General features: G+C 46.8%; 3 protein-coding genes across 5 annotated transcripts; 1 reads left to right on the forward strand and 2 right to left on the reverse strand.

The window, feature by feature from the left end:
* Window positions 1-820: 820 nt before the first annotated feature.
* ARPC3 (actin related protein 2/3 complex subunit 3) lies at window positions 821-7,656 on the reverse strand. The gene is made up of 7 exons (XM_053279491.1): window positions 7,499-7,656; window positions 5,728-5,827; window positions 4,636-4,712; window positions 4,141-4,209; window positions 3,857-3,983; window positions 1,677-1,771; window positions 821-1,107 (listed from the first exon to the last, which is right to left on the reverse strand). Exons 1-7 carry the CDS (start codon window positions 7,502-7,504, stop codon window positions 1,045-1,047), a joined length of 537 nt encoding a protein of 178 aa, XP_053135466.1. The 5' UTR covers window positions 7,505-7,656; the 3' UTR covers window positions 821-1,044.
* DENR (density regulated re-initiation and release factor) lies at window positions 2,171-25,184 on the forward strand. 3 transcript variants are annotated; one of them, XM_053279487.1, is made up of 8 exons: window positions 2,171-2,308; window positions 19,025-19,139; window positions 20,392-20,411; window positions 21,603-21,687; window positions 21,867-21,950; window positions 22,135-22,251; window positions 23,260-23,399; window positions 24,657-25,184. In XM_053279487.1, the coding sequence occupies exons 1-8, from the start codon at window positions 2,306-2,308 to the stop codon at window positions 24,699-24,701; spliced, it is 609 nt and encodes a 202-aa protein (XP_053135462.1). In that variant the 5' UTR covers window positions 2,171-2,305; the 3' UTR covers window positions 24,702-25,184. The 3 variants fall into 3 exon arrangements, with proteins under 3 accessions (XP_053135462.1, XP_053135465.1, XP_053135463.1); XM_053279490.1 differs by lacking the exon at window positions 2,171-2,308 and adding an exon at window positions 16,448-16,613 and having other exon boundaries at window positions 18,967-19,139; XM_053279488.1 differs by lacking the exon at window positions 2,171-2,308 and adding an exon at window positions 16,453-16,613.
* On the reverse strand, window positions 9,870-15,445 carry GPN3 (GPN-loop GTPase 3). Its single transcript, XM_053279486.1, has 8 exons — window positions 15,275-15,445; window positions 14,157-14,265; window positions 12,844-13,011; window positions 12,486-12,610; window positions 12,136-12,251; window positions 11,259-11,355; window positions 10,903-11,031; window positions 9,870-10,168 (listed from the first exon to the last, which is right to left on the reverse strand). Exons 1-8 carry the CDS (start codon window positions 15,320-15,322, stop codon window positions 10,106-10,108), a joined length of 855 nt encoding a protein of 284 aa, XP_053135461.1. The 5' UTR covers window positions 15,323-15,445; the 3' UTR covers window positions 9,870-10,105.
* Window positions 25,185-26,126: the final 942 nt, after the last annotated feature.

The following is a 26,126-nucleotide window of genomic DNA, read 5'->3' on the forward strand; positions in this document are numbered from 1 at the left end:
CCTGTTTTCCCAGGCTTTTAATTGAAATTTTAATTTTAATGTGCTTTTATTCATTTAAATCTTTTTATGTTTTATGAATTTTAACTTTTATATTTCCCTTATATTATGTTTTAACTTGTACAGTACCTAGAGATTTCCATGTTAGGCGGTACAGAAATACGATAAATAAGATACAGAATCTCTAGGTTTAGAGGCAGGATACTGCTGAATACCAGTTGTGGGGAGCAATGACAGGAGAAAACAATTGCCCTCAGACCCTTCTTGTGGGCTTCCTAGAGGCTTCTGGCTGGCTAGTGTGAGAAGCAGGATGCTGGACCTTTAGTCTGATCCAAAAGGATTGCTCTTATGTCTTTTAGTGAAGCTTATCTATTACTGATCTTTCCACTGAGGACTCCCATGCATTCCTCAGAACACAGTTTGAAAATCACCATGTTAAAGAATGGTCAAACTAACCACTAGGGGATGGGGCCGTAGCTTAGTGGCAGAACATCTGCTTTGCATGCAGGATGTCCCAGGTTCAATCCCTGGCAGCATCTCCAGGTAGGGCTGGGAAAGATTCCTATTTGAAAACTTGGGAGAGCTACTGTCTGTCAGGGCAGACAATACTGAGCTAGATGGACCAATGGTCCAAGGCAGCTTCCTATGTTTACTCCAGATCAGACCTACTCAACTTAGGCCCCCCCCCAGCTGTTTTTGGACTACAACTCCCATAATCCCCGGTGATGTCTGCAGCAGGGCTGAAGTTGAGCAGCCTTGCTCTAGATTATGACCGAGTGACAACCTGCAATTGGCGAAGGCGAGTAAAGACAAACCAGCAGAGTAGAAACCACTTTTTTTTTTAATTACTGTCATAATTAAGCTCCAGCTCAACAAGATTTGCACATGATTTGCACATGATTTCAGTTCCGTCTTTCTTCCTGTCAATGGTTTCCCCACAGAAGCGCTGAATCTCTATCGGTAGAAAACATATATTAAAAGAGAAGCAAAATTTTGTACATCTGGCAGCAAAGTGCATGGACAAAAAAAACAGCTGCAGGATCCACTTCACTGCCCTGGTCCCGACAGGCTCTTGTTCATGAACTGCCTCTTCACGAAACAGGTCCACCACTAGGAGAGAGGGGGGAAAGGGAAAGAAAATGAGGCCCTAAAAGAAATGGAGAGGAGGCGGCAGGGAGGATGTGCATGGAACCGGGCGGGGGAGGATGCACTTACCTTCCCCCTGCTGGCGCTGGAGTCTTGTAAAATCCCTTGGGGCAGCAGCGTACCACCCTGCCACCCCTTCTTCGGCCAGAAGTACCGGGCACGTGTGTGCACTCTGGGATTACGAGCACATCGCAATCCCTGCATGCGCACGTGCGCACCCGGTACTTCTGGCCATTTCCAGCCGAAGAAAAAGAAGGGGCGGCAGCGGTGGGGGGGAGATGGGAGGAGGGGTAAGTGCACCCTCCTCTGCCCTTAAAGTCCTACCCCCCCACCGAACGTTTGAAGCAGCCAGTGTTTGAATGTCTTTGGAGGCCCGTAAAAGAGCCTCTGAACAGGTTCGTTTACATCCCTAGTAGGAGGTGGAGAAGCCACTCTTCTGCAGTTACTTAAATAAACAGCAAGCACTTCTGTCCAGCCAGCAATCTGGCGATGCTTAAAGTAGGACCAAGTCATAGGAGAGAACAGCCTCTTACCTTGCTAGGTTTGTCGCTCTGTGGATCAAACACCTTCTCGCAAAGCCTCAGGCCAGTTTCTTGTCTCAGCTGCTGCAAGTAAGCCCTCATAACCTCTTTAAAAATAGGGAGAAAGAAACACACCCGGCTCATCAGAACAGCTCATTGCTCACATTCAGCCAAATATTTTGGTCACCTTTAAAGATCTTCCTCTCATTTTTAAAATAAAGTTTCTCTGTTCATAACCTCTGCTAATTGAGCAAAGAGGCACCTTTTTAAGTGGCAATTCTCTTTATTTAGCAGGGGGAGAGTAACTGACCCTGACCATCCCCAGCACAGCATCCCTCCAGTGGCTGTTGCCAGTGTCTATTTTATGTTTCTTTTTTAGATTAGGGACAGGGAGTCATATTTATTTATTTATTTATTTATTTATTTATATGTAAACTACTTGGGGAACTTTTGTTGGAAAGCAGAATATAAGTATTCATTGTATTCGTATGTCCTTTTTCTTGAAGGAAGTACGTTCAGCAGCCAACCTTCAGCTAGAGAAGCACCCTTCTTCCCCTTTAAACATTCCCAAGGAAGAAGAACTTGGACAGTTCTCTCTTGGACTAAGTTAACAAGCAAGCGTTCTGTTTGATGGTGCTTATATGGTAAGTGATACTACCAAAATAATCAGGGGGTAGAAGATGCATCTTCCTTATAAGGAAAGGCTAAAGTATTTGCAGCTATAAAGTATTTGCAGGATTAAAAGAGAGAAGGGGGGGGGGAAGACTAAAGTAGGGTATGGAAGAGATTTGTAGAAGTATGCAAGGTGTGGAGAGAATGGAGTGAGAGAGGTCTTTCTCCTGCTTTTGTAACAGTGGAACTCAAGGTCCTCCGATGAAACAGACAAGAGGAAGTACATCTTTACACACTGCATAACTGACTTTTTGAAGCATCAAAAGATGTGTGCAGTAAAGGCAACAATTTAAGGAACAGAAGCTACTGGGCACTGCATGAGGAAAGGACTCCAATACTTCCCTTTTTAGGGTCTTATCACAGTCACACCCCCAAAACCAAAATAGCTAAAGACACAAGTGGTCACTTAACTCTCAGGCCCAACTGATTAAAATGGCTCCGAGGGAATAATTACCTAAAGCTGTACAGCCTGATCCTTATGTCTACTGACTCAGAAGACAGACCCATTTAAAGTTCACTGGGAGATCTAGGAAAGCATTTGCAGGACTGTAGCCTTAAGTATGCATAGGTATGAAGCCTATCTGAGAGAAAGCCACGCTGAACTCAGTGGGACTTACTTCTGAGTAAACATGCTTAAGATTGGCTTATTAGTTGATTAAGCCACTGATTAAAAGCTTGCTAGGCCCTATTGATTGATTGATTGATTGTTAATTTATATACTGCCTCTCATTAAAACAATCCCAAGACGGTTTACAGCAAAATTTAAAAACAAGATTGTAAAAAAGACACAATTAAAATATTAAGCTAAAAATATAAAACAAATTTGATTAAAAATTTAAAACACAAGCATAAAAGCAACACAGTGTACAAAGAGCAGCAGCAGACAATCATTTAAAAGCCTGGGTAAAAAGCCACAATTTAACATGCTTTCTAAAAGCTGTGATGGAGACTGAGGAGCGAATAGCCACCGGGAGAGCACTCCAGGGTCTGGGGGCAGCAACAGAGAAGGCCCTGTCCCGTGTGCACAACAACCAAGCCTCCCTCATTGTCGGCACCCGGAGCAGAGCCCCCTCAGATGACCTCATCAAGCGGGCAGCAACCCTTGGGAGCAGGCGGTCCCTCAGGTATCCCAGGCCCAAACCATTAAGGGCTTTGAAGGTCAAAACCAGCACCTTGAATTGGACCCGGAAACAAACTGGTAGCCAGTGCAGCTCTTTCAAAATGGGTGTGATGTGCTCCCACCGGGCAGCTCCAGATAAAACCCTAGCTGCTGCATTTTGCACTAGCTGCAGTTTCCAGATACTCTTCAAGGGCAGCCCCACGTAGAGCGTGTTACAGTAATCCAGCTGTAACATGACTAAGGCATGGGTAACTGTGGCCAGATCTGCCTTCTCAAGAAAGGGACGCAGTTGGCGCACTAGCCAAAGCCATGCAAAGGCACCCCTGGCCACCGCCTCCACCTGAGCTTCCAAAAGTAGAGCCGGGTCCAGTAATACCCCCAATTGTGACTCTTCTCTCACCATCTTCCTGTTTATTGCTGGGTCTGGCATAGAGAGCGTTGAGCGGGAATCCTGGTTCTCCTGGGATTGGGAAACTTGTGATTCCTAGCGTATACATTTCTTTTTCTCCTTGGCCTCTGGAATTACACTGGAGGCAAAAGCAGCATAAAGCATGAGTGACTTGTTTAAGACAGAGCCTAGTCTTAAGACAGAACTTAAACCCCTCCCTGCACCAAACACCACCACATCTCTACTTGCTTCTGTTTTCTTTTTAAAGTTTATTTCAGCTAAAAATGGACAGTTACCTTCTGAAGCTTTTTTAAGCATTCTGAAATATAGAGCGTTATGTAGATCAAGGTCCTGTCAGCCTCGTTCTAAAAAAAACAACACACCAAAACACACACAACCAGAACAAAGTCAGTCAATATTAGGAGGCAAAAAACTGCAGATATTGTCTATCCATGAGAAGGCTTAGAACAGGGGTTCCCAGCCCGTGATCCTCCAGATGTTGCTGAACTACAACTCCCATCACCCCCAGCCACACTTGTAGTGGGAGTTGTAGTTTAGCAACATCTGGAGGACCCCAGATTGGGTACCCAGGTTTAGAATAATCTCCCTCTCCCCCCAGCCCATCAAGGTATTGGAACATGTCCCTCACGAGGAAAAGCTGAAAAATTTAATCTAGACAAAAAAGGACTATTAAGGCAGTTGGTGCACCACAGAGATGCAGACCAGGTCATTCGCCTGCCAGAAGCTATAACAAGCAGCAAATGTTTTACAACAGTTTTCCCCCTTCTTACCTTGATTTCATAATTTTTAAAGAAAACATTGGCTTTGAAGTAGTAGATGGCTTCATCTATGATGTCTGTGTCTTTTGCTGCCAAGGAGAGGAAAAATATACTGGAGATGATAAAGAAATCAACTAAGGAAAATGAACTTATTTAATTGATTACCAACATTTCTGTCCCACCTAGAACACCTCACCATAATGGAAAATATTAAAATCAAAATTAAAAATTGGAAACAGCTCAACTAAGAATAAGCACACACAAAAGTCTTCGCTGCATTAACAATGCTTAAAAAAAAAAAAGACCTTTATTATTCCCTGCATATTGGAGATGGGGCGGGGGATGGGGGTGAGGCAGGACAATTGCAGCTTTCTTAGACCACCCAACCGGTCAGTTCAGAGGTAGGATTAAATCCTGGCTTCATGCAATGACCCCTAGCCTCAGGAACCAGGATCTAAGAGTGGGCATGAACTGCGATTTGAGCACCAGTTCGGTGCAGGGAGGGGAGTAGGAACTATAAGAAAGAGGAGGGCAGGTCCTTACCTGTTCTCTGCTGACCCATGACCATGCAAATGGTGCCCATGCATGCACGGACTCCATGTACGTGCTGGCGCTTTGCGGGAGTACTTGGGCTGAGTGCAGCCCCAGCAGGAAGCTGCATGGGGTGGCAGAGAGGAGATAAGGACCTGCCCTCTTCTTTCTCAAAGCTTCCCCTCCCCTCCCTGATCCGGATCACACGCCATGTCACAGCTTCAGATCCTGGTTTGATTTTGAAACTCCGCTAGGACAAGCCAGGATTGCTCAGTGCAAGATGTAAGGAGTGGTCCTGGCTTGCTCTGTGTCAGAAGTAGAATTCTACTTCCCCGGTTGCTTGAAAGCAAGGGTAGGGAGATAAACTTCAGAAGTCAGGGGATGTCATGCAAAGCAGGATTTTATGCTAGAGCCTGGCTCTGTGTTACATCTGAACCAGCCCCAGATTGTAGCTAAGAGGAGGCAGCAACGTTCTGGCTTATGACTCTTAGCCATGATGCTTCAGACACTGTAGGCCCACCAACTAGAGAGAGGCTACAAAAAGCGTCTCTTTCGAGCCCACCATGAACTTACTTTCCCTGGGCGCCGGGCCCTTGAACTGGCTCCTTATAGGCAACAAGGCCATGTTGCCAATCAATTTGGTATCGGGGTCCATGAGGGTAGAATGATAGGCCTGTAACAGCAGAGAAAGGTCATCAACACACCAGAGGTAAAGGTAAAGTTGTGCCGTCGAGTCGGTGTTGACTCCTGGCGCCCATAGAGCCCTGTGGTTGTCTTTGGTAGAATACAGGAGGGGTTGACCATTGCCACCTCCCGCACAGTGTGACATGATGCTTCTCAGCACCTTCCTATATTGCTGCTGCCTGATATAGGCATTTCCCATAGTCTGGGAAACATACCAGCAGGGATTCGACCCGGCAACCTCATGCTTGCTAGGCAAGTCATTTCCCGCTGCGCCATTAGGTGCAAAGTCTCCCATGTCTCCTGAAGTCACATGGAAGAAGCATTCCCCACTCCCAGGTGATTGACTGGACGGGGAATGATTGACACTCCCTTGAGCCAGGCCCACAAATCTTCGCCACCAATACCATCTCAGTGGACGGATGCAGAGTTCCCTCTAACAGGGATTCTCAGATGTTGTTGACTACAACTCCCATAATTCCCAAGCAGAGGCCATCACAGCTTTTAAGGGAACACTGGACCAAACACTGGACGGATGCTCATAGTGACTTCTGGTATTGTCTCTCCCCTTAGAGATGGAAGATGGGCAACAGCCTTGATGCACTTACAGCGTTCTCTCTGTTATCACCCCTTCTTTACCTCTATCCCCAAACGATTAGAGTAAAATTGCTCTAGAGCCGGGTTTCTCAATGTGTGGGTCCCCAGATGTTATTGGACTTCAACTCCCATAATCCCCAGCCCCAGTGGCCTTTGGTTGGGGATTATGGGAGTTGAAGTCCAATAACATCTGGGGACCCAACGCTGAGAATCCCTGCTCTAGAGGATAGGGTTAGGATAACAAGGCTGGAGTCCTCTTTGGAGGAGAGTCCTGCCAGTTTCCGTTCCTATTCCTCCGACAACATCGACAAGCGTTGACAGCCGGTTTTGTGTTTTAAAAACTCTTAAAGCATTTTGAAAACGGCATGGCAGATCTGGGCAGCAAAAGCGTGAGAATGCATGGGAAGCAGAAAGCACTGAAATGCGGCCACCTCTTCCCCACCTCTTGTGGCCCAGAACGCGTCAAAGATCCCCGTGAGCATTCATCCCCCCAGACGTTACTGGCCACCCCCACGGACTACAAGCGTGCAGCAAAAACGTGGGTCAGCAGCTGTTGGCCCCCCTGGGCCAAACCTGGCCTGCAAGCCAGGAGATCTGTAGCTTGCTCAAGCCTCCTTGCCGGAAACAGCCAGGCGGCCAAAAAAGGGAGGAGAACATGAAATGGCAAAGGAGCAGCCACAGCGATGCGGAGAGGGAGGCCAGTTCTGCGCGGAGGTCTGTCGTTTTTAAAACCACCAGGGCCATATAAGGAAGTTCCCCTTTCGCAGCAAGACTGACACTCCTTAACGCGATTGGGAACCAGAAGGCTGCGCTGGGTGCTAGAAAGCACCAAATACAGATGTGCTACTGACTAGTTTCTTCTTCTTTTTCTTTTAAAAATCACGGAAAGGAAGCCAAGATTAGCAGCCGGTGGTGCCTCTGCTGCCCTCGCTCCTCCGCCCCGCATCTGCAACCCCCGCCACTTCCTGCCTTTTCTCGACACAAAGCCTCCCCCAACGCCAGGCAAGTGGAGCGGCCCCTGGCCGTGCCCAAATGCATGCCATGCCACCCCCCCCCCCCTCTTTACCGGCATCGTTGGTGGGAGCAATGCAGCCGCTTAGGGGAGCCTCTGTTCTTCCAGCTAGCAAGGCAGCGAATCTTGCAAACGGCAAGCCCTTCCTGTTCCCCACCCCGGGCGCCCGGACAGGCCGGAAGCGAGAGGCAGGCGAGGCGAAGGCGCTCGTGGACAGAGAGGTAGGAAACGCCTAGAGTCACGCTCTAGGAACTGCCCTTTGTATATCTTTGGTACAAGGCTCATGGACAGAGAGGTAGGAAACGGCTAGAGTCACGCTCTAGGAACTGCTCTTTTCTTTGTACATTTTTGGTACAAGGCTCATGGACATAGACGTAGAAAACGCCTAGAGTCACGCTCTAGAAACTGCTCTTTGTACACCTTTGGTACAAGGCTCATGGACAGAGAGGTAGGAAACGGCTAGAGTCACGCTCTAGGAACTGCCCTTTGTACACCTTTGGTACAAGGCTCATGGACAGAGAGGTAGGAAACGGCTAGAGTCACCTCTAGGAACGATATAGCTTATCTAAACCCCTTTAAATCTTGCTTCCATCCTGGACATGGGACTAAAACTGCTGTGGTCACTCTAATGAATGACCCACACTGGGAGCTTGACGGGGGGACTGCATTCCTGTTGCATTCAATACCATCGATCATGGTCTCCTTCTGGACCGCCTCTCAAGTATAGGGATTGGAGGTACTGCTTTGAAGTTACTTCAGTCATTTCTTGTGGGGAGGAGGATTTTTTTTTGGGGGGGGGGCAATCTGGGACCATTTGAGAAAAACAGCAGTCAATGGGATACAGGGGGATATCAATCTAATTAAAAAATAGCAGCGCCTCTGTTTCAGTCATTTTGAAGTCCTCACTCAAATGAAAGCTTAGCCAGGAGGAAGATTAAACAAGAACATATGAACAGCCCTGCTGGATCAGGCCCAAGTAGGCCCATCTAGTCCAGCATCCTGCTTCACACAGTGGTCCACCAGATGCCTCTGGCAACCCCATAGACAGGAGCTGAGGGCAGGCCCTCTCTCCTACTCTTGCTCCCCTGCAACTGGCACTCTGAGGCTGGAAGTGGCCAATAGCCCTCCGACTACTAGCCATTGATAGACTTGTCCTCCATGAATTTGTCTAAGCCCTTCTTAAAGCTATCCAGGCTGTTGGCTGTCACCACATCTTGTGGCAGAGAATTCCATAGGTTAATTATGTGTTGTATGAAAAAGAAGTTCCTAAATTTATTGTCAATCAGTTTCATGGGATGACCCCTGGTTCTAGTGTTATGGGAGGGAGAAAAATTATCTCCAACTTTCTCCCAAGCATGCATGATTTTATAGACCTCTCTCATGTCTCCCCTCAATCATCTTTTTTCTAAACTGAAAAGCTCCAGGTGTTGCAGCCTTGCCTCATAAGGAAGGTGCTTCAGGCCCCTGATAATCTTGGTTGCCCTCTTCTGCACCCTTTCCAGTTCTACAATGTCCTCCTTAAGATATGGTGATCAGCAGTGTTCCCTCAATTTTTTTTCATCTGTGCACAGAATGAGTTTTGTTCTGGGTGGCAGTATCAAGGCAGTGTGCATGCACGTGCATTCAGAGTGGGGGCCTTCCAACTTGAGTGGGATCTAAAATTAACCGAGTGGATATCAACAAACTTGTCTATGTGCGCACGCCTTAGAGGGATCACTGGTGACCAGAGCACCAAAGATTCCACACAGAATGTCTCCCTGCACGAGTAAGCCCAGTCCAACATAACTTACCCCCCCAAAGTGGTAGGTCACTGCAATATATTGTTGTGCTATTGCCAAACATCTGATTGTAAGCTTCAGTTTCAATAATGTAAACATGCTCGGTCATGCTTAAAACAGTTCCGTAAGGCAGGTCCATCTCATGACCCCCCCTATTACAGGTGAGAAGGAGTACCATCTTGAATCTGATGAAAAAGTTGCTCCCCTGAGGTCATATACTGAGTATCTATCTTGTGGCAAAGGTGACCCTCCCTGAGGCACAGATGAGTCTTAACCACTATGTTACACTATTTCTTGATGGAAACCATCATGATCACATCCCCGTCTACATACAAGCAGAGAAACCCACAATCCCCACCTATGCTGAATTGTGTGAAGCAAGTTTATTCTATACATTAGTAGCCAAGAATCTGCCTTAGTTTTAATTGTGGACTAAGCTAAAAATGTTTTCAAGGACCAGATGGCTTTGTAAAAGGTTGCTCTCTTTAGCTGAAGATTTCTGGATAAGCAATAGCTTATTACTGAGGTACAATTTTTAAAAGCTCAGTACATATTTGCCCCAGCTGCACTAACGAATCAAGATCACAAACACACGTATCGGGCGCAGGGAAAACAGAAATTCCCCTGCTTCTTGCAGTTCTGCAATCTACCAGGCATAAGGAAGTTTATTGCTCATGGTAGCTCTTTTTACTTGGTTGAATTTCTTAAAATAAAATAGCTGCAGGATGTAGAGCTATACAAGTATATACATTCAGGTCTTTATGAGGAAAAACCACAGTGCAACTGTGTCTATCACGCTATTCATGTGCAAGTCCAAGATGCAGGAACCTGAAAGAGTCTCATTCCAGAACTAGAAAATTTGCCAAAATCAGCTTCATGGTTTTCATTCATCCACTCGGTCTTGGAAGTATTCGTCAAAAGCAGAAGGTCTATCTTCCTCCACTTCCTGTTAGGAAAGAAATACAAATTGTAAGCGTCTGGCTTTATTTACATCTAGTCAAAGTTGGGGTTTGCATCTCAGACATTTGTGGAAGCTTAAATGAAAAGGATTGGTTGGTTCTTTTACTGTCCCTGTCATCGTTCTGCTGGCCAAGGTTGAAGACAAAAAAGATGGACAGCATATTTAATGGATTCTATTAGAAACATAGAAAGCTGCCATAGAAAGTCAGACCCTTGGTCCATCTAGCTCAGTATCGTCTACCCAGACTGGCAGCAGATTCTCCAAGGTTGCAGGCAGGAGTCTCTCTCAACCCTATCTGGAGGTGCCAGAGAGGGAACTTGGAGCCTTCTGCATGCAAGCATGCAGGTGCTCTTCCCAGAGCAGCCCCATCCCCGAAGGGGAATATCAACGTGCCTACTCAAAATTACTTGAATTAATCTTTTAGTTGATTTGAACTGCCCATGAGATTTGTGGTTAAGCACAACCAAGGCCTGTGATCCCAATGAATGGCTTAAATTCAAGCCTACGAACAGCCAGGCACCCATGGTAAGTGCAGTAATTATCCCCCAGGTGACCAAGCAGGGAAACATCATTGGTGTCTCTCAGACCACAAAATGACACATACACATGGGTATGTGTAGCCCTTTGGGCAAGAGCTTTTTGGTGGCCAGGTTTTCAATTCTGGCTTCATCTTGACTGAAGTGGCCTAATCTTTTCCAGGGGGGCCACTGAACCCGTACCTTTGGTTCTTTGAATTCAAGATCCTCCCCGTACTGAATGGCAAAATCGATGTGCTGCAGTACAATGTTGGTGCTTTCCTCGTCAGACCGATCCAAAGGCAAGAACCGGACCATGCTGTAGTCATCAATCTAAAAGGCAATTCACAGATTCGGAGAGAGCTAGGAGCAATGATGTGTGTGTGGAACCCTCCATGCATCAGCTTCAGGACCACAGGAAACCAAGCCACCAAACATTTCCAGCTAACTAGTCCTGGTAAGTGTAAATGTCATGTTGGATTCCATGACTGATCCTTAACAGAACAAGACGCAGCACAACACTAAAACCCAACCAACCAAAAAAACCCCAAACAACTTACCAATCCACAGATTGCCTTCGTCAGCTTTTTAAACTTTTTGCTTTTGAGCAAACCTGCAGAATCCTCCAGGGCAGAATACATGTCAGGGTCCAGGTACCTGGAAGATGTTAGCTAAGTTTTAGAACGCAATTGTCTGATAAAGATTTACTGTGAGCTGCGAGCTGTGCCAACTCCCGATTTGTTTCTCATTTACTTCCCTTGATCTAAACCATTCTTAGAGCCGGATAAAAAGAGTTTTAAAGAAATAAACAAAATATAAACAAATTCTGGCTCTAGAGGAAAGGCAAACGTGTGGACATGTTTTGCTAATCCTTAGTAAAAATGAATTGAGAAGGAGAGCTGGTCTTGTGGTGACAAGCATGAATTGTCCCCTTTGATAAGCAGGGTCTGCCCTGGTTGGCATTTGAATGGGAGACTACATGTGTGAGCACTGGAAGAAATTCCCCTTAGGGGATGGGGCCACTATGGGAAGAGCACCCGCATGCTTGCATGCAGAAGGTTTCAACTTCCCTCCCTGGCAACATCTCCAAGTTAGGGCTGAGAGAGGCTCCTGCCTGCAACCTTGGAGAAGCCGCTGCCAGTCTGTGAAGACAATACTGAGCTAGATGGACCAATAAGTCCATCATACTCAGTATATGGCAGCTGTCTATGTTCTATGTTTCTCTGCATAAATGAAATGAACAAAGAAATGGCTGTTTGGGACTGGGGGTTGAAACCAACCTCCATGAGCTCACTATTCTACCAAGAGAGCACAAAGGGGAAAATCTATTCAGACACATGATGAGATACAGCTAAGTCAGAGACGGAGGGCCTCCAGACAAACTTGAATCAAGCCGCCCCAATCTGAGATGAAGTGCCGGGCCTTCTACAAACCTACTTCTCAATTTCCATTTTCGCTTTTTTGCTCAGCAAGTCCATCTTTGTCATGACGTTGATCTGGGGAATCTCCAAGGATATCATTGCGCTGAGGGCTGCCATGGCACCCGAGATAAACTGGGAGACATAAAACAAGAAGTCAGGAGAGGACTACACCAAACTCACTTTCTGATGCAAAGAGTACACCAGCCCTCCATGAAAACCACAATTTGCACTCAGAAATATTTGTTTTCCCACCAAGTTAGATTTATTGCAATGTAACATGACTTCCCTCTTTATTTTTGTCAAGACCAAGAAGAGCAAAATATTTGGCTAGACCTGCTACTGATTTGGGAGATAATTGTAAGATACCTTAAAGGATTCCACCATAAACTGAGAATCAACGAGAAAGACACCACAGACCCGGAATTCCCACTGCTGCAGCTGCTCCACTAACTGTTTCATCACTGGCAAATGGGTGTAGAGTTCAATCTGTCCTAAGGAGTATACACAAATTTAACACACACACGGCTAAACATAGCTAACGCTGAAAACCGGAGTGCTAATTTCAGCTAATGTCAAACATGATCTACCGTTGTAGGTGGTGGGGTGTGTTTGTGTGTCCACAAATTTTGACCAGTGGTTGCAATCAGCTGTTATCTGTGGTTGCCACTGACCCCTCCCTCAAATCTCTTTGATGGTGCTCTCAAAGTCAACATTATCTGCTTACCTGGGCAATCGAAAAGTATATAATCGTCTTCCACATGGCCGAGACATTGTTCCAGCCAGTCGAAGTTACTTGCAAAGTATTCCATACAAAAAACTAAACCACCATTGGGGCCAAATCTTAGAGAGTCATCTTCCATGACATCGTCCACTTCAATCAACTCTCGGATATCTGAAACAAAGGGGTGGCATTTTTCTCAGCAGCCTTCAGAGCAAAAGGACAGCTTTGCTGGATCAGACGGTCTGATTCTGCATTTCGTTTCCAACTGTGGTTAGCCAGAAGCCTCTGTGATGTTTACTAACAGGGCATGAAGCCCACAGCCCTCCCCTTTTGATACTCCACAGCACAGATATACCCCATCTGAAGATGGAGGCTCCATTTTAAGTGGTTCAAGAGTACTAATAAGGAATTCATTTTTAGGAAGGGACAGATTCTCAGAGGTTATGCTTTACAACAGGGATGGACTATACAAATAAAAAAGCCACCAGAAACCCACAACTCCAAATTGGCCAGCACAGCTGCAGAAAGGCCTGGGCAAAGGCAACCAATTAATAATCATGTTTTATAGACAAGGAAGACAAAGGATGAGAGAGAAGCAATATGGTAAGGAATTTTCTCCCTCCAACCTGAAGTTTCATAAGGAAGGCCAATCTAGTCCAGCATTCTGTTTCACACAGTGGCCCACCACAGGAACATAGGAAGCTGCCATATACCGAGTCAGACCATTGGTCTATCTAGCTCAGTATTGTCTTCACGGAGTGGCAGCAGCTTCTCCAGGGTTGCAGGCAGGAATCTCTCTAAGCCCTATCTTGGAGATGCTGCCAGGGAGGGAACTTGGAACCGTCTGCTCTTCTCAGAGCAGCTCCATCCCCTGAGGGAATATCTTACAGTGCAGTGCTCACACATCTAGTCTCCCATTCATATGCAACCAGGGCAGACCCTGCTTAGCTAAGGGGACAAGTCATGCTTGCTACCACAAGACCAGCTCTCCGCTCCTCACCAGATGCCCCTGAGAAGCCCACAGGCAAGAGGTGAGGGTGAGCCCTCTCTCTTGCTGTTGCTGTTTCAGGGAACAGCAAGTTGTATCAATATTCCTAATCATGGATTCCCATTTTACAGCTGAAGAACACTGAGGCTCAGAGATATACAATTTGCTTACGGATCAGCAACTAAGTGTGCATGTGACCATTGCCTTTTGTAGTGTGAAACAACTGGAAGTCAAAAATTCTTGCTGATCTACCGCAGAGATCCTGATCTGCCTCCCACCTGCCCCTGCTTCACATCTTCATGGATTTCAGGCTGAGCTTTGGCCCTACCTGCCATGACATCATAGTCAAAGTGTTCTGCGGCTGGATCGAGGTTGACAACTTGGACCGAGCGATTCAGCGCTTCACAGTGCTGGACCATGGTGGAGCAGTAGGTGCTCTGGAATTGGAAAAGACAAAGCTTTAACACACTGGAGGAAACCCCTCAGAAGTGGCCCTGTCAGGGGCCAGTAACCCAGTATTCCCTCAAAGGCGTATGTGCGCTCAAAAGTTTTTGGATGTACACTCAGTTCAATTTTCGATCCTGCTCAGGTTGAATCAGGAAGGCCCCCACTCTGAATGCATGTGCGCACTTCTATGAAAAATACATGCAAGCCACCGTATGTATTTTTTACAAAGAAACAGTTAGAGCCTGGCTGCAACAGCTTCAATCTGGGATAAAATAAAAATGCAAAAGTGCTAAATAACAATTTAAAAAGCAGAGTAGAAACAATAATAAAAGTTTAAATACATAGGGCAGGATTCAGATTAAGTGAATTATGACTACGTCCCAGTGAATTTAATGGGATTTAAATTAGGAAGATGCCATATACCGAGTCAGACCATTGGTCCACCTAGCTCAGTATTGTCTTCACAGACTGGCAGCGGCTTTTCCAAGGTTTATGCATTGTGTGGCTTGAAGAGGGGTTTGGATAACTTCATGGAGGAGAGGTCTATCATCTGCTACTAGTAGGAGGGCTATAGGCCACCTCCAGCCTTGGAAGCGGGGTGCCTCTGAGTACCAGTTGCAGGGGAGCAAAAGCAGGAGAGAGGGCATGCCCTCAACTCCTGCCTGTGGCTTCCAGCAGCATCTGGTGGGCCACTGTGCGGAACAGGATGCTGGACTAGATGGGCTGTTCTTATGTTCTTATTTCAGGGATTTCATCACGACTTACTCCGGATCCTTCCCATAGTTATTAATTAAAGAATAATGCCAACCAGTAATTAACTATAAAAGTAATTAACTATAAAAAGAGTGAAGAAGATTAGAACTGTATGAGCCACAGCACGCATCTCGTTATACAACACTCACATTCACCTCCCCCTCGCTTGAAGACGCACATGGCCCCAACAAGGATATAAGCCTCATCAAGAGACCTAACCCCACCCCCCTTACCCCCGCCACTCACCTTCCCGCTCCCCGCAGGCCCCATAACCAGCTGGGCGAAGCGAGGCATCTTCGCCTCCTGTCTCAACCCAGCAGCAGCACCTGGAAAAGAGCGAGCGCAACTATTTTGCCCCAGCGAGCGACCCGTAGCGCGCAGATTCTTCGGCCCTTCCTTTTCTACTTCTATGGTTTTCCTTTTGCTGACCTCACTACCTTAGTTACGGCAAGGCCTGGGGCTCAAAAGTCAAAACACCGAGTCGGGAGCCTGTGAGCAGAGTTAACCCTTGAAGCGCCGCAGCTCCCTTTGTGGGGTTTGCGCAACAGCTCGGGGCTTCTTGCAGTAATTTTACTGTTAAATTTATTTATTATTTGATACGATGCATATGCTTATCCCCCATGGATGGGAGAGTTTGTGGGGGGACCTTCAAGGATTCCATGGGGCTTACTCATAGATTAAGTATGCCTAGAGTTGCAGTCATGCAGCCCAATCCTAGGCCGGTTAAGTAAATCTCACTCTAGGACTTGCTCCCAGCATTATAGGCCAAGCTGAAGCTTTCTTTAATTCAGGTGGCTTCTCCAACGTGGGTCCCTGAGCGTTGCTGGACTACAACTCCCACCAACCCCTGCTGCAATGGCCAGGGGTTGATGGGAGTTGTAGTCCAGGCTCGTCTGAGGAGGACCCAAGTTTGGGAACTTCCCCCCCCATTTAATTTATTGCCGCTGGGGTTGATGGTGGTTGTAGTCCAAAAGCAGCTAAAAGCCTCGGATGGGAGGGCCACACCTCGGGTCTATACATCCTTACCCCTCCGCAAATCTGAACAAGAGACTCTGATTATAGCCTATATTTTATTTTACTGGCTTTGCGACAAAGGACTAACAACAGACCTCCCTAATGTGTCAAACCACCAAGGTAGCACGGGTGGTTCTCATCCGGGTCCGACCCCGACGGTGGCCGGAGCGGCTCAGCCAGCCCCCCAACCCGACCAGGGAGGCGGAGCCACCCGAATCCACCCCGCCCCACGGCCGGTGTAGCAATACCTGCCCATCAACGAGCCCTGCCCGGGGTATCTGCGCATGCTCAAAAGCATTCGAGCATGCTCAGTCTGGTCAAACGAAGCTCCTTTTTGGTTTCCTGCCCAAAACCCCTCTCAGGTTTTCAATCTGTACAGAGGCTGGAGGAGTAGCAGCAGCAGCAGCAGCAGCCTCGCGAGAAGTGCGGGCGGTTCTCGCGAGATCCCCCGCTCAGTCCTGCCTCCTTGCCTAGGAGCTCCGCTGGTACCGCCGCTGCATGTGCCATTTAAGAGGGCGGCAGCAGCAGGAGGAACCACCGCCCCCTCCTCCGAAACCTGAGGGCTCCCTGGGTAAGAGACCTCCCCCACCCCATCCTTGGGCACTGGTGGGCAGCCCCACCTCTGCCCCTGCCCAGCCCTCCGCCCTATGCCCTGCCCCGGTTGGGCATCCGCCTGCCACCCCAAAGAGAAGAAGTTGGCAGCCGTGGTGGGCCACCCTGGCTGGCTCCTGACTCCTCCTCGCCCTCGGCCACCTGCAGGTTGCCAACTCTGACCAAAGCTAGTCCTGGAGAGGCCCCTCCCTCCCTCCCCCCTCCCAGTTCCTCCCCCTCCCAAGCCATCCAGATCTCCCTCCAGGGTGGCTCCTGGCCAGCCCTGAGCAGCTTGGCGACGCCGGTTATGTGGGCAGCTGCCCCCTGTATGGTGCCAGGGCTTTGGTCCATGGGCAGCTCCGTCCTGTCTCCCTTGACTTGCAGGGGGAAGGGAGGCTGAGGTCTGCCGGGAGACACTCCCATCTGAACCCCGGGCCTTCTGCATGCAGCGCAGATGCTGAGCGCTATGGTCCTTCCCGGGTTGTGTTCCAAGCAGAATCCTAGGTGTGTGCCTCAAGCTGGCTGGGTGCCACCCATTTCTGGCATGGCCTCTGCCTGGATTGCTTGCCAGCTGCTCCCCTCAATCAATTGATTTATTGTTATCAATTGTAAAGGTGTAGATTGTAAAGATTTCGACTCCTGGCGCCCACAGAGCCCTGTGGTTGTCTTGGGTAGAATACAGGAGGGGTTGACCATGCCTCCCCCTGCACGGTATGAGATGATGCCTTTCAGCATCTTCCTAGATCGCTGCTGCCTGATATAGGTGTTTCTCATAGTCTGGGAAGCATACCAGCGGGGATTCGAACTGGCAACCTTCTGCTTCTTAGTCAAGCATTTCCCCGCTGTGCCACTTAAAGTGGTATTATCAATTGTAGGAGTACATTTTCAGACGCCAAAGCTTCTCCCGTCTCCTCTCCCTCACCCCCTTCTCAAAAGAATCACCTCTTCCCTTCTCCTCTCACTCACCTCCACCCTTCCTTCTTCACCCCCTAACCCTTCTCAAACTCTTTAGCATGTTGGCAAACACCCATGCACGCACTCACATATGCACAACATACCCTAAGACCGCCTCCGCCCCAAAGCAAATTAATATTTGCAAGTTAATATTAATACTCCTGGTATCTACAGCCACCTGATGTTCCTGCAAACGCATATAATTCAGGGTGTCGGTCTGTCTAGACTAGAGTCTGACGCAGGGAACTCTCCCAGTGCCGGCTGACTGATCTTTTAACTGGAGATGCAAGAGAGTAAACTTGGGAACTTCTGCATGCAAAGCATGAGCTCGACAGCTGTGCCGTCTCCCTGCCTTTCCCTCTTATGTCTCACCCTTCCTACCTGTGGCTATGACCCTTGTCTCCTGGTCCCCTGACTCACTCCACCATGCCAGGCCCAGGTTTCATAGGAACATAGGATGCTGCCTTGTACTGAGTCAGACTATTGGTCCATCTAGCTCATATTTCCTACCCAGGCTGGCAGCAGCTTCTCCAAGGTTGCAGGCAGGAGTCCCTCTCAGCCCTAGCTTGGAGATGCCAGGGAGGTGCAAGCATGCTGGTGCTCTTCCCAGGGCGGCCCCATCCCCTAAGGGGACTATCTTACAGTGCTCACACATGTAGTCTCCCATTCAAATGCAAGCCAGAGTGGATCCTGCTTAGCAAAGGGGACAAATCATGCTTGCTGGGAAACTCCTATACCGGGCAGCAGCAGCAATATAGGAAGGTGCTGAAAGGCATCATCTCATACTGTGCAGGAGGAGGCAATGGTAAACCCCTCCTGTATTCAACCAGAGACAACCACAGGGCTCTGTGGGCGCCAGGAGTCGACACTGACTCGACGGCACAACAACTTTCTCTTGCACATCAACATGGTGAACCGATTTTAGACCCCAAGTTCCTGTCTGCCTGCCACAGATCTCCACCCTTCCCTATCTCTGCTTTTTTATGGGTTTTCATGTCTCACGTTGGCCAATGTGAATGTCTTTCAAGAAAAAAAAAGAATGTTGCTGACTGTCTGCAAAAAGTAGTCTCAGTCTTTGAGGTGCTGGTGACTGCCGAACAAAATGGCATCCATGAGGATAACCGGAGCAATTCCCCCATGAAGGGAGAAGAGCCCACATTTCAGAAGGGGGTGTCAGATTCACCTTTGCCAGCTGATACTTGATAGGGCCGTGCCCTTTTTTCTTTACTGTTACATGACTGTCAAATTATGTGTTTGTTTCGAGGTTTTATTGGTTGGTTGTATTTGATGCTGCTGATGTTTCTGCGTTCTAAGTGGCTGTGTGCTGCCCTGAGCGGAGGGAAGATGGCTCTTCAACTCTTTTAATGCTTTCCAAAAAGATCTAGGTTGAGAAACTGTGCTCGCTGGGAACCTGTTCTTTGCTTGTGTGGTTCCTAGATCTGTGAGATGGCGATGGATGCAGCCGATTCTGCAGTTCTCGATTGCAAAGGAGACCAAAGGTGCAGTGCAAGGCCTGATGCGGACTATCCCCTCCGGGTTCTCTACTGCGGAGGCAAGTGCTAGCGGGGGCATGGAACCGTTGCTAAATACTGCTACTACTTCTACTAAGACTTATATGCCGCTTTTCAACCAAAGTTTGCAGAGTGGTTTACATAGAAAAATATAAATATTAAATAAGACGATTCCCTGACCCAAAAGGCTCACAATCTAAAAGGAAATGCTAGGTAGACGCCAGTGACAGACACTGGAGGGATGCTGTGCTGGGGGTGGATAGGGCCAGTTGCTCACCGCCGCCTGCTAAATATAAGAGAATCACCACTTTGGAAGGTGCCTCTTTGCTCAGTTAGCAGGGGTATATGCAATATATAAACAGCAATGGTTACTGAGTAGACAATTAAACATCTGTTTTCTATCCACACGGCTTCTCTTGGATGTTTGTGAGGAAGAGCACATTGCCAATTACTTCAAATCCGAAAAGGGTTCTTGTGACATCTTTAAAGGCTTGCAGGTTGATTGCGGTGGAATTTTTCATGAACTACGATCTACTCCATCGGATCCTTGAAAGAATCTACTGTGATAAGCATCTTCCTCCAAATGAACACAAGCTTTCCCCAAAGACTTCTTTAATGTGCAAGTAAAATAAAACAGATGTTAAAAGTAGCAAATGTTCTGATGTCACACATCAGCTTCAGTGCTATACAGTAGGGCTGAAATATGTTGAGTTGTTCTTTGTATTTAACAGCACGTTTCAACCACTACTGTATAGCACTGAAGCTGATAAGTGACATCAAAACATTTGCTACTTTTAACAGCTGTTTTATGTTTTGCTTTATTTGCGCATTAAAAAGGTCTTGGGAAAAAGCTTGTTACACATGTTATAAAATATATACTGTATATACAATATATAATGTACACACCACATAATGATAATTAACTAAAGTATACATCTTCTGTACATTTCGCCCCTTAAAAATAAAGAGTAATTGAGCATGAAAAAGAAAGTGAGAATATTAAAAAATGAAGACTTTGAAGTTTGCAGTTGTAGACAATTTCAGAAAGGGTCAAGTGGCTGTCTCATCATCCCCTATTGATTTTAAGATGTGATTTTATCAAAAGTTGGTGATACAGTTTTGACAATTGAACTTTCAGTGTAAAATTAGTAAAATGTTGATTGTGTGGCTAGTACAATTCCCGATAGGGATCAATATATTGGATACATCAATTTGTCTAAAATTTTAGAGCTTTTAGATGTGTGACAGAGAAATGTGATATTCTTTTTAAAAAAATCTCTCTCTCTTCCCCAGTTTGCTCGTTGCCAACAGAGGTGAGTTGTTTTCCTTTTATTTCAAAGACTCTGCATTCCGCTTTTCTATTGGTGATAATGAAAATGGTTTTAGAAGATGACTTAGAAACCAAAAAAGCAGAACATATCAGGAGCATCAAACAAATCATAATCCAAACAGCAGTATGCTCCTGTAAGGCGCCTAAGAGCAGCTTCCTTATGAGGCAAGTCTACAACACCTGGGTTTTTTTAGTTTAGAAAAAAGATGATTGAGGGGAGACATGATAGAGGTCTATCAAATCATGCATGGCACGTTGAAAGTTGATAGAATTTTTCTCCCTCTCTCATAACCCTAGAACCAAGGGTCATCCCATGAAACTGATTGCCAAGAAATGTAGGACTGACAAAAGGAAGTACCTTTTCACACAACACATAATTAGCCTATGGAATTCTCTGCCACAAGATGTGGGGGCAGCCAACAGACTGGATGGCTTTAAGAATAGGGATGTGCACAGAACCAGTGATGGCTGGTTCGATGGCGGTGGGGTTCGCCCTTAAGGAGCAGAGAGGGAGCTCCCGCCCCCATGGCATTTCCCCTGCTGGCACTGTGTAGAAAAACAGTCCCTCCTTGCCAGTCCGACCAGCATTTCCGCTCCAGTGAGCACCAGGGTGACAAGGAGGTATGCTGCCGCCCCGTGGGACTGTTTTTCTATACAACGCCGGCGGGGGAAATGTCACGGGGTGGGAAAAGCATCCTGTTCCTTAGATACCCCACCCCCTGGCCATGAAACCAGCCAAACTACCAGACCATCGAACTGGTTTGGAGGCCCGTAAAAGGGCCTCCGGGCCGGTTTGTGCACATCCCTATTGAAGAAGGCCTCAGATAACATTCATGTAGGACTGGTCTGTCAGTGGCTACTAGACTGAGAGCTATAGGCCACCTCCAGCCCTAAGAGGCAAGATGCCCGAGAATCCCAGTTGCAGGGGAGCAGCAGCAGGAGAGAGGGCAGGCTCTCAGCTCTGGCCTGTGGGCTCTCCAGAGGCATCTGGTGGGCCACTGTGTGAAGCAGGATGCTGGACGGGATGGGCCAGTCCAGAAAGCCGCCAGCAATGGAGCTAGGTGGACCTCTCCTGAGGGGATGTTGTTTCAAAGGCAGCTGTTCACACTGTATATCTGGGGTGGGGGGTGTCTCCCTCAACTAACTACTCTACACTGTGTTTTCAACCCCCCAGTACTGCGAATACATGCCCGATGTGGCTAAATGCAGGCAATGGTTAGAGAAGAACTTCCCAAACGAGTTTGCAAAACTTACTGTAGGTAAGGAGAGCTCTGTGTTTTGTTCTTAACGTGGGCGGTGTGACCAGGGAGACCAGTACAGAGGAAGAGAGGGGGAAATCAGTGGGTCACTATTGTGCCCAGAGGCACAACAGGAGGAAAAAGGGCACCCATGTGGAGCTTAAATATAGGTATTTATGTTGTTTGTTTTTCTGATTCAGACAATTCTCCAAAACAAGAATCTGGAGTTGGAGAAGGTCAAGGAACAACTGGTGAAGAGGAAGAGAAGAAAAAGCAAAAGAGAGGCAAGGTCTAACAGCTGATTATTTACGGGCTGGATATAATAATTAAAAAGAGACTTTAAAGCATTTCATGGTGGGTTGGAGGGCAAAAACATGGGAAACCTGGCCCTTCTCTTCCTATGCCCTGAAACAAAACTTACTTATGATATGAATATTGATGGTGTTTTCTGTTCTGTTCTGTCCCCAGGTGGGAGAGGTCAGATAAAACAGAAGAAGAAAACGGTACCTCAAAAAGTGACAATAGCGAAAATCCCAAGAGCAAAGAAGAAATACGTCACGAGAGTGTGCGGTCTTGCAACATTTGGTGAGTGGAGTCTTCCCAACGGTGTCTCTACCAAGGCCCAGTTCTCTTGAAAGGTGGCCACCCTTTGTCCATACCACCTAGGGTGGCATGCGGGGGCTTGCATGAGTGAACGTTCCTCTGGACAAAAAATGTATGTTGCGTAGACTACTAGTGTGTCAGAGGTAGACTAGAACCCTCCTTCATGACATGCTGGATTTCTGTGTGGAGGGATTTTTTTTGTACAGAGCAGCAGTCAGTCATGTGAGCTCCCATCTGTAGCCTGAAGTGGTACAACATGGGCACAGGTAGGTCACTTCCATGAGAATTCAGCCCAAGACATCTTTGTTAGATATCTGCTCAGGTAGGACTACTTGCCTACCCTAGCCTCACTCTAGAGCAGTGTGTCAGACTAGACTGTGGGATCCTTGGGTCAGTCACTTTCTCTAACCTACCTTATAGGGTTGTTGTGAGAATAAAATTGTTGAGGGGATCTTGTACGCCACCCTGAGTTGCTTGCAAGAAAAGCAGAACAAACAAAAAAATCATAAGAGAAATAGTGAAATGAGCCCTTCCAGGGGTCCACATTTGTCCTATGCACTGACTGGTCCTGTAATCTTGTGCATACTTACTTGGGAGTAAGCCCCATTGGACTTGGTGAGACTGACTTCTGAATAAACATGCTTAAAATTGTGCATTTTAATTATATTTATATACCACCCTATACACAATAATACAATCGAATTTTGCACACAGTCCTACTGCTGGGCACACCTAGGTGGCCAGATTTGGCTTTAAAAAAGCCAAATTCTGGCTTACAGCCCATTTGACCCACGAGTATACCCCTTAGGTTTTGGCAACTCTGCGGCATACTTCTCTTTCCTCCTCCCCACTGTACCCTTCTTGGGGCACGAACCTATTTCACTTGCTTATGATGCTTGGCAAAACGCCATGTACTCTGATGTCATATGAATAATGCTAATACTCAGATTGCAATATGGGCTCCCTCTTTGTTTTCTTTTCACTAAACAGAAATTGACCTCAAGGAAGCACAAAGATTCTTCGCTCAGAAATTCTCCTGTGGTGCCTCTGTAACAGGAGAGGACGAAATAATCATTCAGGGGGATTTTACAGATGACATCATCGATGTCATCCAGGAGAAATGGTCTGAGGTAAATAACTTGTCTCCTCTGTTCTGCCCAGCTTCTGTTTTTGCACATTTCTTTCTGTGTCCTCTTAAATGCTAGTCACTGTAGGCTGTGATTTGTGCCTGACGTGTCTTTCACTTCAGGCAATAGGATGAGGTATGTGTGAAAAACTGAATAAGAGAGGCATTTGCATAGTAGTTGGGGGCACAGATTTAGTTCTGTTGCTTCATGAGGTCTCAGAGTTTTCAGAATTAGGAACATAGGAAGCTGCCATACACTGAATCAGATCATTGGTCTATCTAGCTCAGCGTTGTCTTCACAGACTGGCAGCGGCTTCTCCAAGGTTGCAGGCAGGAATCCCTCTCAGTCCTATATTGAAGAAGCCAGAGAGAGAACTTGAAACATTTTGTACTTCCCAGAGTGGCTCCATCCCCTGAGGGGAATCTCTTACAGTGCTCACACTTCAAGTCTCCCATGTGTAGGTAACCAGGGCGGAGCCTGCTTAGCTAAGGGGACAAGTCATGCTTGCTGCCATAAGACCAGCTCTCCTCTGTGGGAGAATTCACAGTACAGTTGCACTGCAAGTTCCTAGGTGTTCTGAACAGTTGATGGGGATCTGAGCTTGTGGGTTAAGTTCTCTTCAGGCAAGGATCGTCTCCTCTCTCTAGAAAGCACACCAAAATGCCAGAGCTGTGGGGTGAAAAGTATCCATAACCCTTTAGTCCTAGACCTAAGCCTGTCTAACTGTATTTAAGCCTTTATTTTCCCCTGTTGCCCAGGATAGGTATTATTTTCCTTTCCCCTGTTGTCTCTCCAGATTTGTAGAAATGTAGATTGTAAGCTTCCCAGGACAGGGATCTCTTCTTTCTTGCTTTATAAAAGAAGAGCCTTGCTGGATCGGGCAAAGGGTTGATCGAGTCCAGTCCTAACTCCGTGGTGGTGTACCTGCTTTGCACACGGAATGTCTAAAGTTAAAACTCTTACTAAAGAGATTGGGTAGCAGGTGATGCAAAAGACCCCTCTGTGCCTGAGAGCCGAGGGCAGTTGGTGTAGAGAACACAGGCCTTAGTGGACTAATGGTTTGACTCTGTGTAAGACAGCTTCATATTTCTGTCCTCTATGTTGATTTATAGATTTTAAGCCCCTTGAAGAAGGGACCTTTGCTTTTCTACTCTGCAAAGCACCAGGCGTGTGGATACTGCTCTAACTATTCTAATGTTTCAGTGGCTTATACTATAATAATGATTCCAACTGACTGATGGCAGAATTCCTTTGTTGCAGGTGGATGACGATAGCATCGAAGATCTAGGAGAGGTCAAGAAGTGATATTGTGTTTTTTTTAAAAACAATGCAAAACAACACCTGCCTTTTAACGAACACAGAGTTCTAGTTGACGTAGCCAAAGCAAGGCTTCTACGCGTGTTTGCCTGACAGCAAAACTGTTAAAAGGGGCCCTTACTGTTGGCATTTTCACTGTTCTGTATTGGCTGCTTATTTTCTGTTTGTGATTTTTGCCAAAGTTTAAACTTGGGGAGGGGGACGTTGGTGGGGGTCTATCATGCTTATGCATGAAGTAGAGACTTAAATAAAGAAGTTATTGTTCCTCACCACATAAAAGGTTTCCTTATTTTTCTAACTCTTCTAGTTTTAAGTCCCTCGTTGGTCCTCTAGATTCCCTTGTCAAAAAGAAGGCAGGCGACCTAAAATCTTGATGTACTACACGCATGGCACAATCTACTGGGAACTGAAAGAGAATTGCACATGAAAGTTTTTGCCACAATAAATCTGTTCATCTTTAAGGTGCTGGGATCCTCTTTTGTGTGTGTGTCTGTCTGTGCTGTAACAAACTGAAGGGCTGTCCCTCTGATCTAACTTGCCTTCAAGCTAGTTCTGTTGCTATAAAGGTTCTAGCACTCATGGCCACAGATATTACAATTTTTTTGTGGGGGGGGGGATATAACATTTGTAGATACTTTGTGACACTTTAGTTGGTCCTCCTAAAGCCAAAAAGAACAGCCCTGCTGGATCAGGCCCAAGGCCCATCTAGTCCAGCATCCTGTTTCGCACAGTGGCCCACCAGATGCCGCTGGAAGCCACAGGCAGGAGATGAGGGCATGCCCTCTCTCTTGCTGTTACTCCCCTGCAACTGGTACTCAGAGGCATCTTACCTCCATCTTAAATGGAGTGTGATGTAATAGCCACACATCTGCCCCACATTTAATAGAATTTTTGCCTCTCCTTCAGTTATTAACTTCCAGTCAACATGTTTGCCCACCAACATCCCCATTGGCTACTAAGGGCACAATGGCCACTTCAGGCCTATGGGAAGCTGAAAGAAGAGTGGTTGTCTATTTTAAAACAGAAAATGCAACAAAGTATCCTAGCAAAAACAACCTGGAAATCAAAGCTCTTGCATAAGGTTACAATTATTTAACCAAAGATCAACAGAGTAACTGTGGTTACCCTTAATACCCTGACCTCAGTTCACTCTGCACTAGAGTAATTCAGCTGAAATAAAACCCGACATCAACTCCTGGCATCCACAGAGCCCCGTGGTTGTCTTTGGTAGAATGCAGGAGGGGTTTACCATTGCCTCCTCCCATGCAGTATGAGATGGTGCCTTCCAGCACCTTCCTATATTGCTGCTGTCTGATATTGGTCTTTCCCATAGCCTGGGAAATATACCAGCGGGAACTCAAACCGACACCCTCTTGCTCCCTAGGCAAGTTAATTGAGCTACTCTCAGTTAAC

Source organism: Hemicordylus capensis, chromosome 15, assembly GCF_027244095.1.
Source record: "Hemicordylus capensis ecotype Gifberg chromosome 15, rHemCap1.1.pri, whole genome shotgun sequence".
Lineage (NCBI taxonomy): Eukaryota > Metazoa > Chordata > Lepidosauria > Squamata > Cordylidae > Hemicordylus > Hemicordylus capensis.